The sequence below is a fragment of the Anser anser genome, assembly GCF_964211835.1.
Source record: "Anser anser genome assembly, chromosome: 2".
In the NCBI taxonomy this organism is placed as follows: domain Eukaryota; kingdom Metazoa; phylum Chordata; class Aves; order Anseriformes; family Anatidae; genus Anser; species Anser anser.
Window position 1 is genome coordinate 51,668,543 of NC_139721.1, and position 12,617 is coordinate 51,681,159.

At 37.4% G+C, this 12,617-nt stretch overlaps 1 protein-coding gene across 2 annotated transcripts in view; it reads right to left on the reverse strand.

Moving 5' to 3' along the window:
- The window catches only part of LPIN2 (lipin 2), a 46,629-nt gene that overhangs the window by 24,675 nt on the left and 9,337 nt on the right, over positions 1-12,617 (reverse strand). For both annotated transcript variants that reach the window (XM_083821886.1, XM_083821885.1), the window contains exons 2-4: positions 6,791-6,991; positions 4,176-4,271; positions 1,553-1,851 (exon numbers count right to left, since the gene is read on the reverse strand). In XM_083821886.1, coding sequence (XP_083678012.1) covers positions 1,553-1,851; positions 4,176-4,271; positions 6,791-6,982 — 587 coding nt within the window. In that variant the 5' untranslated portion in view covers positions 6,983-6,991. The remainder of the gene's footprint in view (positions 1-1,552; positions 1,852-4,175; positions 4,272-6,790; positions 6,992-12,617) is intronic.

Below are 12,617 nucleotides of genomic sequence, written 5' to 3' on the forward strand. Positions count from 1 at the left end.
ATTTCTACTGCCATTTTTGTTATTAAAAGTATTCTGGTTTACAAATAAAAAGCCTTTTCAATCCTTCATTCTAGACAGTACAAAAATAAAACTGGGGTAACCTTTATGGAAACACTATTGCTTGGTCGGCTATGACTAGACCAGACATTAGTCAAACCCACAAATTTTTACTCATCTCTCATCATATTAAGATAATTGCTGGAATATTAATTTGAATTCTGAACACATGTTGAAATTGACCACTATTGATGCAACATCCCAAATTTGCAGTGAGAGAAAATGAATTTTGCAATGATTATCATCATCTGCAATGACTTATTAAATGGAGACTAAATCAATCACAGGGTCTATTTGCTTTCTTCCTATAGCTGATGGTTACTTTGATTTTTGATGTTTTCACTATGACAAGATATTGTCGTCTTAATGCTCTTGCACTGAAGCCTGATTAAAAATCTTGCTTTTCTTAAAATAGAAAAAAGGGAAAAAAGGAAAAAAAAATCAAGCCAAATGAAATACTAAATCTTCATTTTCAACAGAGCAGTATCTAAATGAAAATTCTTTGACATAAGCATGACAATGAAAACGAAGACAAATGAAATAGTAATACCACGAATATTCTATAAAACACTTTCAATTCCAAGTTTTGTTGTGTTTTACTGGGCATAGGTGTGATATCACTTAGACTCACGTTCTTCTTTTGCACTGATCTTTTTGACTGCTACTTATTAAGCTTGAGACTCCCCTGAAGACCCATACTGAAGGAGAGATTTTTCAGTTACATTTTATTCTTTTACCAAAGCATTCTTCCATTTCCCAGACCAGATATAGAATTTACTCATACTACATTTAGCAGTAAAGTTGTCCAATAAAGCACCGAGCTCTGTTTAAAAACTAACTTCACTTCTTTTATTCAGCAGCCTAAGAAAGCCCCGTTGAGTAGGCTTTTTCTGGATTTTAAATGTTTAAATACTTGATAGCTTTCTTTTATGACCATGATCCTTCCGATCATTTGTATAAGCTCCTAACATTTCTTAGTATGTGTTATAACTTTACTGCAAGCTCCGATTTACTAATAGTTTATCCACTTCAACACACAGGGCTGATTACTCCCCACCACAACTACACACATGTAGAAAGTTCTCTTTATTAATGCAAAGGAGTGTTAATTTTTGTAGTTTTTAGTTACTGAAATAAACTTCAAGTTACAAGAGGAGTCAGATGCAGTGTACTAGAGACATTCCACACCAGAGTTTACTTTCAGGTTTCCAAACACTACTGCACCACCCTGCCTCTAAGAAGGTACACAACAGATCAGGACAAAACTTCTTTATGAGAATGGACTTAAATGGATTTCATGTTTACAACAAAATGGCCAAACTTGAATGACTCTAAGAATATGGAAGGTAACAGTTTGGGATTTTGTTTGTTTAATGAGAGCCTACCTACAGCCTATTGAAACTTAGGCATTACTTGCATAGAGGAAAGGCACAAGTCACTTTTAAAAAGTTCAGTAATACCAGTAAAAGCACTCAGCAAATATCTGATAGTTTACCTTAGGGGTTGAACACTTTTCTCATCATCTGAGCTTATTTCCATTTCAAAAATCTCTTCTGTCCCAGTAGAAGACATTTGATCTTCCTTCCTGGTATCTTGCTTGTATTTCTTTCTTCTTCTTTTTTTCTTTTTCACAGAACCTGGGGTGAATACAGTCTCTGGTTCCACAGAGTGTGGAATTTCTGAGTTTGCACATGTCCTCTCATTTTCACCTGATTTCAAATGATTGTCACTGTCTTTAAAAAACTGGTCTTCAGTGGGTATTGGAGATGTTGCCAAATATGCAGGAACTTTTTCCTAAACAAAAGAAAATAAAGCACAAACTTTTTTTAAAAAATAATTTTGTTATGTGCATACAGGATAATTATGGCCTACAGACTAATTCTTGTATCTATTTTTAGACTTGAAACCATACAATAGCCCAGCGATATAAGAGGCTGATATCCAGAAAGGAAGTTCACTGGAAGGGTTACAGAAAGTTCAGATAAATGAATGTTAGTATTATTACAGTTTTAAGGCACACACATATTTGATTTTGATAGCAAAACAAATACTCAGTCACAACAGTTCTATCCATACTTAGCAAATGCATTACTAAAAACAGGCTAATTAAACCCAATGTTACCTATTTTGAAACAGATTCATAGAAAGTTGTTGGAAGGCTGGATTACAGAAAGGTTGGAAGGGATATCTGGACATTATCTGGTTCAATCTTCTGTTGAAAGTAGGGCCTTGGGTTAGGATACCCATGGCCACGTTGAGTTGAAGTCTCCTCCCAGTTCCGTGTTATCCACAAAACTGAAGGTGCATTCAAGCCTTGTCATTCATGTCAGACACCATTTACATAAAGTATCTTCCAAAAAGATAAACTTAACTATAATTTACTCAGGTTAAAAAAAAAAGAGCAAAACCAAAACCAGCACCAACCCTCAATTAACTACAGAAGCAACAATCCAGATGAAGAAAAAGCTTTACCAATCAACCACTGTGTGTTTGTTTACATCAGAACAACAAGCTAAAACATATCAAGACCTAGACTGAAAGAAATACGCTGTGAAGGAACAAATATGAAGTGAACAAAAAGAGAAGATAACGGAATTTCCATGGAGGGGAAAAAGAAAAATTTATGGGCTCAAATTAATGGTAGCAATAGAACTAAATACTCAATGCCTGTGTGTGATGTTTCTTCTGAATATCAAGTTCTGAAAACAGCAGAGACTGACCACTTGAAAGAGCCTTTCCAAATTCACTGAAAACTCTGATGAGAGCTTTAGCATTAAACACAGCTTCAGGAAGTTACCACAAGGAAATGTTGACCAGCAGCAGAAATGCAGAGAAGAAAGCATCTGTGAGCACTAGAAATAACTCAATCCGCTGCTTCTCACCTAACTCAATCTATAGTTTCAGCATGAACTACCAGCTTTCCAGAATACATCATGCACAGGTAAGGGACTTCTAAGTTAATATACAACTTCTGCTCAAAGTTAATATACAAAGTTAGCAGTAATCATCCTTGCTTTCTGAAAATAATCTTAGGACTGATCAGTTCCCATCAATGGCTAACAACTTGCAGCTATAAAGAACCACTTTCAGTTTTGATTTTACTCATGGTACATGTTACAACAGAACTCATGCTTGCTTTCTCTTAAGTATTATGAATTCCTGCCCCAACTTATCATTTAGGACACTAGTCTAAATGCTTGTTTTCTTCGTCAACTTTAAGTAATATTTATCTCCTTTTGAAACGAGTGCTTCCTCCATTCCCTCACAGTAAACAAGCACTGTCATAAGCTAGTAAGAGGATCAAGCGCATTTTCTTGAAAGACTGATTCCTAATAGCAACAGTGAATGCACACACTTCATCTTTTACTTTGCTGAGACAGATTTTTTTCCCCTTTCTCCTCTATTTTCATAAAACCTTTTGGATTTTTATATTTAAAATTCGTTTCCTTTTATCCTGCTGACTATCCTTCCTGATGCAGAAGCAATCAAAACCAAAGCTCTATACTGAAAAATATTGCAATTACACAGGTTCCACACCCTGAGAAAACTCGACTGAAAATGAACTATTATTCCTGTGTTTTTTTTTTCAGAAGCTCATTATCTTCCCATTGGAAAATGCCTTGGGACATTAATTACTGCTTTCTAATACAAGAAGAATTCTCAGGTTAAAGCACCTATTGCTAACTGGTGAAAGTTTCATAAATAAAATTGTGAAAAAGTATGCTAAAAATTGTAACAAAAAATATGCCAAATTAATCAGCCTTCCTTAGTACAGAGATTTTAATGCAAGCTATAAGAACATATGACAAAACGTGATTATAAGACATGGCAATCTGTATAACTGCAGGTATAATCTGTATAACAAGAATGAACATACTAAAACAAAGTAACTTTCAAATAATGGTCTAATGGTAATAATCAACTAGTTACTTTATTATCACTGGTAACATAACTCTATGAAATACCAAGCACCTTGGTAGCACATGAAAGGGGTGTAAGACTCAGTCACAAAATCTAGCTTTCAGGAGTTACCCTATTGACAATACTATATTAAGCATTTTCAACACATTACTCTGTTAACACAGCATCGTAGTCATCATAAAGCACAAAGCTCTTACATTTTCCTCCTCAGTTTCTTGTACAAAGAAAGCTTCTCCATTGTCACCCAGTTTCATATGAAGATCAACAGCATCACCATTAATTTCTATATCGATCTGTGGAAAGAGACAATTTAACATGAATAATTCATCACAGGGGAAAGCACTGACCTTGAGTCTTGCTCATCTCTGATAATAAACTTTGTTCCATTGCATAATCATCACTCTCTTCCTCCTCTGCTTTCTGAAAGAAGTTTGTTATAATGGTCTTCATTTTGTTAACTGAAAATACATCAGGCTATTAGTAGAGATCCTATAACCTACAAGAAAAACTGAAAACATCTGATGACTAAACCTTGCTCACCTGATTTAGAGAGCTAGGAGCATAAATAAGCACTGATCTAGTCTTTCTTTCCTGGAAGAATGCCGAACAACTGAGTCTATTCACATTCACATACCTAAAGCTCAAACTGAATTGGGGCCCAGTACAAACCAGTCACAAAGACGAGAAGATCAAGATGGAAAACTGGAAGCCTCCTGAAGGCAGTATTTTTTCTGAGAAGGAACCTTAACCCCATGCTTCCAACAGGACAGATTTCCCACAATTCTTTCTGCAACTCAGATACTGTTGTTTCAGATTTTCCTTCTCATGAGTTTATGGGAATATGACATAGTACCACAACTCTTCTGAAACCATAGTGCTTTTGCAAGAGGGAAAATGTTTTTAGACTCATTAAAAGGTACTTTACGACATTTATCAAGCTCAGTTTCAAATAACTCCTGCTGTGTGTGTATCTCACTTGCTCTACAGACATTAGGCATTTAAAGTACAGCTGTATCACCTCTCTTATACCTTGCTGGAAAAGCGTTCATGATGTAATTTGTTGCAGAACTGTTAAGGAAAAAAATAAAATCAGTTTTTTTCAGCAGTGTGCTCATTAAGAAAACACTAGCAAGTGGGAACTCAAAACAAAACAAAAAGAGAAACAGAAGAACTGCTGATAGCCTGTGTTATGATAAATGCAAAACCTTAACGCGTGTAACTCTGAGTATGACCATACCATTAACAAAAAACTGCCCAAAACATAATTGCTCTTTTAGCAGCACTTCTTTCTCCTTTGACAACAAAAATATAAGGATAAGGGTAGTTTCCTGCAGTGACATTTCACTTCTTAGAACAGCTGTATATAGTCCTGAAGTTTTATGATCTGTTTAAATCAATCCACTCTTCAGTAACACACCCACAGGCAATGTTGTCATACACAGTACTCCCTACTGGGAGTACTTATCATTCTTCCAAGGATGTAAACTCCCCCCCCACGATAGATTCATTTTAAATCAAATTAACAACCCAATCCAGATCACTCCCTAAGTACATGATTACTAAAGCCTAGGCAAGGGGATGGCAGCACCACAGTCTCAGACCGGCCAGACAGGGAATCGTACTGGGTACAACTCTTTTTAATAAGCCCACCAATGAACAAAGTTTAACCCCCAATTTTCATTTGCTTGTAGATACTAACAATTGCATTTTCTACTGCATATCAGCATTAAACAAAGATAATCATAGAATGGCTTGGGCTGGAAGAGACCTCAAAAGATGAGTTAGAAAAGAAGGAAAATTACTGAAGAAAGTTAGTTCCAACAACCCTGCCATGAGCAGGGACACCTCCCACCAGACCAGGTTGCCCAAAGCCCCATCCAGCCTGGCCTTGAACAATTCTAGGGATGGGGCATCCACAGCTTCTCTGGGCAGCCTGTGCCAGTGCCTCACCACTCTCTGAGTGAAGAATTTCCTCCTAATATCTAATCTATATCTCCCCTCTTTTAGTTTAAGACCATTCCCTCTCGTCTTGTCATTGTCTGCCTGAGCAAAAAGTCACTCTCCACCTTTTTTTTTTTTTTATAAGCCCCCTTTAAGCATAGAAAAGCTGCAATGAGGTCTCCCCAGAGTCTTCTCTTCTCCAGGCTGATCAGCTGCAACCCTCTCAGCCTTCCTTCATAGGAAAGGTGCTCCGGCCCTCTGACCATCCTCGTGGCCCTCCTCTGGACCCACTCTAACAGGCTCTCAGCCTTCTTGTGCTGGGGGCCCCAGACCTGGATGCAGGGCTCCCAAGCGGGGCCTCACAAGGGAAGAGCAGAGGGGGATAACCACCTCCCTCCACCTGCTGGCCATGCCCGTATTGATGCAACCCTGGCAGTATTTATGACAGGTCACCAACCCTTAAGATATACTCTATTTATCCCCCAGACATTCCAAAAATAGTTGCTTTCAGCATCAGGGATGCATTAAATGCATTAAGCATTTATTTCCCAGCATACTTGAATAGATAAATAAATAACCATGTAAATATTTTAAGACTGAAGTGTCTGTGCTTGTAGTATTATTCTTTATTTGGTAACTTCAAGAGCTGTCAAAACTTTTTTAAAACAGCATTTTTTCTTGCAGAATCCTTAGATTACCACAGGAAGTCCTGTTTTGCATTCCAAAATTATCACTCTGTAACAAGAAACTGCTCTATACTTAATGAAGCTGCTAACTGGATATGTGGGGGGCTGGGAAAGGAAGAAAGAGGGGAGAAAAAAGGGAATGCATTGGTATTCAAAGCTTTGTTTTGGCCCACTTTCTGACTTACCACTTTTTCTTTAGAGCGCAAGACACCAAGCTTCCCGAAGCGGACATGAAAAGGAGAGCACTGGTATGTGCCATCCTGCTGCCGGACCACAATGACATCAATGCATCCTGAAAGGGTAGCCTGATTAATGCCTTTGTACAGTTCCTTCACAGTAACCAGGACTTGTCCCGCAAGTTGTCCTACGTAGTTCATAGTCTGAGACTAAGGAAGAGAAGAAAAAAGTAATTAAATAAAGTAAAAAGAAGTTTTTTTTTTAAAGTTAAGTTCTTTTAAAAATCAAAATACATATGCTATATCATTTATCAATTACTCTGCTTAATGTAACAAGCATTACAAAAATGCCTCAAAGAGTCAACAGAATTTTGAGCCAATTCTCACCAGTCTCCAGATCATTCTTAATAGTTTATGATTAACTTGAGCATACGATTATTTAGTATTTTAAGGTAAATCTTGATTTACGTCATTTTAAAACCTGAAAGGCCTACATTCAAATGATGCTTAATTACTCAGATAGGCTCAACAGAGAAATTTGTTCTCTGAAGATTGCCTATATAATACAACTGATCCTCTACTGAAAATAGAGATAACTATACGTAAGGATGCAGAAAACCTTAAGCATCAGAGTAAGTTATATAGAATCTACGACATGCAACTCTTCCTTTACAGTGCTGTATTTTAAAATTGGCTAAGTCACCTCAAATTATCAAAAGATTTACTGGGAGATGTAAGCTCCCCAGAGGAGTTTGGAAAAAACAAATGGGAAAGAAATCCATTTTTTTCTTAAATAAGGGAAGCACAACACCAGTGAATTTATTCTGTCACAAAACAAGTGCTAAAAACTCTTGCAACATAAAGTTATGGGCTTGTAAAATCTTTTTTTGAAAAGCACTGCCATTGTCTTGTCCTGAGCGCTCCTCTCATCTACAAGAACTAGAGGACAACCTACCAGGTAACAATCATTATTTCCACAGAAATTATATCCAAAGAGTAAAAACTAAATACATTTTCATATGCAAAAGCAAGTCCTAACCAAGTTTACGCAGTCATGCAACAACTTATTTTAAGTGTAAAGATCTATCTTAGTAACTACAGAGGTTTCACCAAGTTTCAGTCAAGAGAAAACAAGTCTCTTACAGTTTTTGCAGTTGTTTACACTCCTGACATCAGGAAACTGAAAAGAACAATTTTAGTGTAGGTTAAGAAACCCTTGCTAAATAAGAGTGAGGGAGCTTAGGACAGAATAAAAGGAAAAGAAGATGAACGTTAAGGTTATGCTCTAGTCAAACTGGAAAGAAATGAGAAATGCAAAGATAAACAAAGAACACATACAATCACTTATCAGCTATTGTAATCCATTAAAATACTTAAGCAACCTTCTGAGTGATTAAGTCTTTCAGACTAAGAACACAACATGAGCTATGAAGCAAAGTCCAAAGAACATCTCAGCTTTAATAGAAAGAGGAAGAAAAAAGTGTTCTAATGAAGAACTGAGTGCAACCTTTCCTCATTCTGCCCTCTCCTGTCTCCCACCCAAAAGATTGCTACAAACCCATTTCAAGTACATCCAAGAGAATGCACAACTCTGAAGTTGAAGACACTGTTGGGAGAACAAAGAGCCACTGCAAACAAGCAAAGCACACAAACACAACCTATAAATGGGCTTAAACTATAAAAATCTATTTGGGGATAATATTTGTTCAAAGAGATCCAAAAATAATTTGTCTATTTGCTTATCTGTTTTTATTAGCCTCCAAACAGGGTTTCAAATTCTATTCAAGATGACGTTTCAGATTTTCCTTAATGCCTCTAATCAAAACTCTATTACACTACAATAGTTTTTCCTCCTGATGCTGCTTTCCTTGGCTGGGTAATTCATCAAGTACTTCCATTCTGAGCCTTCAATGCCTGCTTTAGAGTCACACAGGGTGCACTGCATTCATTCAAAAGGAACTGATTCTGTAGGCATCTAACAGGACCAATATAACTGTAAACGTGCATGAAATCTCAGACTACTTTCCGTAGTTAAGTATTTTTCCCCTTTCTGGGCTTTTCAAGTCCAACATATGTACGCTAGCTAATCAGATTTAGATTTAAAATTACAAAACAAACACCATTCCTCTCCAGAAAACTTGGAAGGATAGCAAAGCTAACCAGCAAAGATAGAGGCTTGACAATCTAGATTGAAAATTTGGCATTAGCCACAGGATTACCACGCTAGGTAACATGCTAGAGAATTTTCTCCCATAGCTTTTGCACAACATGGCTGACAAAGATGAGAAGAGACTGTCATTGAGCAACTAATGAAATTAGCAGAACAGCCTCCTTATTAACATTAGCAATTAATAAAAATCAGTTTCACCTCCAATTAGTTTCACGTGCAACTGTAAAATTGATTGCTAACAAAATAGCAGCTCACTTGCAAGACTGGGAGGCCGTGCTTCAACCCTTCCTCACCAGCCCCTCTCGGTGAGCTGCCTGCAGCTTGCAAGCACACCCAGTTTTCGTCTGGGTGCTTCAGTCAGGAAGTTTGATCAGCTCACAAGAACGTGACAAACACCAGGCAGACACCAGAGCGCTACAAGAAAAGGCTGCAGCAGGGAACTGAACATCTTCCTTTTGACAGGGGAGATATTTGCTGCATCCCATGGAGCTGCAACCCAAAAAAGAAAGGCTGCAATATTTTTATTTTTTATTCTGTAAGCAATTAATCCTGCCCTATGCTGACAGTCAATCCTTACTTAAGCTACAGGGGAAATTCTCTGACAGATGTTGTCATTCACATCTAGACTTTGGCCACTTCCAAGGGGACTCTGGTACTGCTTACACAGAAAAGTGATTTCATGATGCCAAGATGACTGAATTTGTCAGATGTTTGACACGATCAGGAATAGCCATCCTTTACAGAGCATCCACTCTATAGATTTCATTTCAACGAACAGGACCTGAGAAGTAGGCCTAAGTGAGGAATTCTCTATTATTTACGTACTGGCTATTTAAAAGCTCAGAATTTCCAGCTGTTAAGGATTGAGCTGAGGTGGTAGATATTCTAGTTGTCCTCACAGACATGTAACCGATCTTGCCTAACCACAGAAAACCACCCCTAAAACCCCTAAGACTAAAACCATGCACCTAGTGCACACATGCTTACTTTCCTGCAGGGAAGGTTACCTCTTCTACACATCTCACTTATAGCTCTGTAGCTGACAGCACGACTTTTTGGATTGTACAAACAGAATAACCCCTCGTGTATGGAAAAAAAAATGAACTTTTGAACCTAATGAGTATCAAAAATGTTTACAAAGAAGCTTTTTATGGTCCAAGTCTTAACCATAGAAAGGGTCAGACTGGAAGGGACCTAAAGACCACCCAGAAAAAGAGTCCAGATATGTGCTGCATACCTCAGAAGCAGTGGCACTTTGGTAGCTTTGGGATAGAAGTCATCCAAGAGATACCCAGAGAGACACTTTTTGTAAAATAAGGATTACAAAGCACCTTCCAGGGATAAGCCACTTGCTACCCCTACAGTAACAACTTCCTCACCACAGAGCACTTATTATTGAAAGACATCAGCTGCAAAAAGCAGAGCCATGAAGGAAAAAAAACACCACACATCTGTATCAGAACTTAAAAGATTAATCTACCTTTATTGTTACATATGTTTAAAAGGAAAAAAGGCAAGAAGAAAAGATGATCATAATTTACAAGTTCAGCTTTTAACATAACAGTTCACCCTGCAAGATAAACGTTATTTAAGAAGGTTCAAACTAAAGCAAACAATAGATTGATTAGAAACAGTGTGACCACATACCTGAGAAACATGAGATGTTTCATTTATCTCAAATGCCAAGCTTACCCTGGCTAGATCTTTTTTTTTCCTTAGAATTTTATTGTACATTCATGGAAAATTTGTGGTGAGCAGCGCTGAATCTGACTGCAGACAGCAACAATGTAAAATGTTCCTGTGATAATTCTTGCAAATGTAATAGAAATACCTCAGATCACAGAATAGGAAGCAAGATAAAGAACTTCCTAGATAACATTCTTAGTTATGTCAAGCTTAGTAAACATTTTTCAAGTGTCATTGCCCTGAAAGCAGCATGACTCCAAGAGCAATATGCCTTCATAACCTGCTACAGCAACCTAAAAACAATTTCCAGTTCTGCAATTCAAGTCGTTTGATGGACAAGACAAGTTCAGAAAGGGCAATGCAGTAACACTTTGCAATCCTGTTTAGCTTTCGAATTTGTTTTGAGATCCAGAGCATACATATTACCTGAGGCAGCCAAATTCCTGAACTCTGCACAAAAGATGAAGTTGTTACAGCTCACTACTACTCATTCTTCTAGGATAGCAAATTAAAAAGCCTACCAACATCTAAGATCTCACAGCAGAAAATCATTTTTTTTGCGACTCTGGGGCTCCAGAGAGATTGATTTTTGAATGTTTAAGCAATACTACCTAGCTTGCATGAACTCATACAGCTGAATATAATAATATTACTAAGTGAAATGAACTGTAAGTGGAATGGAGGGAAGGATCTAAAAGACACTGTCCTAAAAAGATTCTTTTTGCAGCAAGAAGCCTTTACACAGCAATAGGCAGAAACTGAAACCGTGTCTCGGGGGGAGGGTAAGAGAAAGGAAGACACACAAAAGTAAATGCAAAGGAAAATATCTGCCTCGGAAGTTCAAGAACTAAAAATAAAATTCGCCTACCCTCTATCTACAAAATACTAAACTAACCCTGCATATGTTGGTTGAACTCCTCATGCTACAGGAATGAGGAATAAAATGGCTCTCAAAAATGATTAAACTGTACTACACCTCAGATTAAGAATTTAACATACGCTACGCAATAGATATCCAGATTTTAAGAACTTAAGAACCAGGAAATGGTTATGTTTGTATAACCTGAGTGGGAGAATTATATCCATGTACCATTAACATAGATGTTATTTGGGCTGCTACAAAACCAACAAGTCTTCTTGAACAACTTATGTCGTTCAGGAATACCCATATACAAACACACGATATAATCCAAAGACTGCCCACAAATGTGGGTTTCCCGTGCAGTTGGAATATTGCTTTAGCAAAGACAAACCATTTTTTGTTTGTTTGTTTGTTTTGGTGTTCTTAAAGGCGCCACCTCTCATGCAGGCACACCCGGACTGAACACTACAAACACCTGGTTCAACAGCAGAAAAAGAGGAGTGCAAGTTACTCAGAGACAGTTATCAGATTGCTCTAGAGAGACACAGCTTTAGAGGGTATGAATTTTAACTATCAGAGCAAAAAAACGGTTAGTTAAATGTAGATCTTAGCCTATAAGAGAGTAGATATTCTTATATCCCATTTATTTTGAGCTGCAGCTGGAGGATTAAAAGATAGCAATGATGTAAACAGTAAAGAAGTTGCATGTATTTCAAGAGATTAGGTAGAAAAGCAAAATAAAAATCAAGCATAGCACTGGCTTCCCCCAGTTTATCTCACCTTGCCTATGTTTGCATGCATATATATTTACGAGACAGGCGCTTTACCTAACCAGAGGAAAAACTTTGAGACCATACAAAACAACCACTGTAGCACAAGGTCTACTTGGCAAAAACAAGCAAACAACCAGAACAAACCCGACTTTCCTCCTAAAAGTAAGATTTTAATTGTGGTTTTGGATTGTTCCTAGTACTACACAGAGCACTTATGGAACAAAAGTGGGGAAACCAAGCAAATCTGCCGACCACCTTAAGTCTTCCACACAGAAAGATATAAGCAGGTGATTTTGTAGCTAATTATGCTATAGGAACCCATAATTAGCAATAAATGTCAAACTC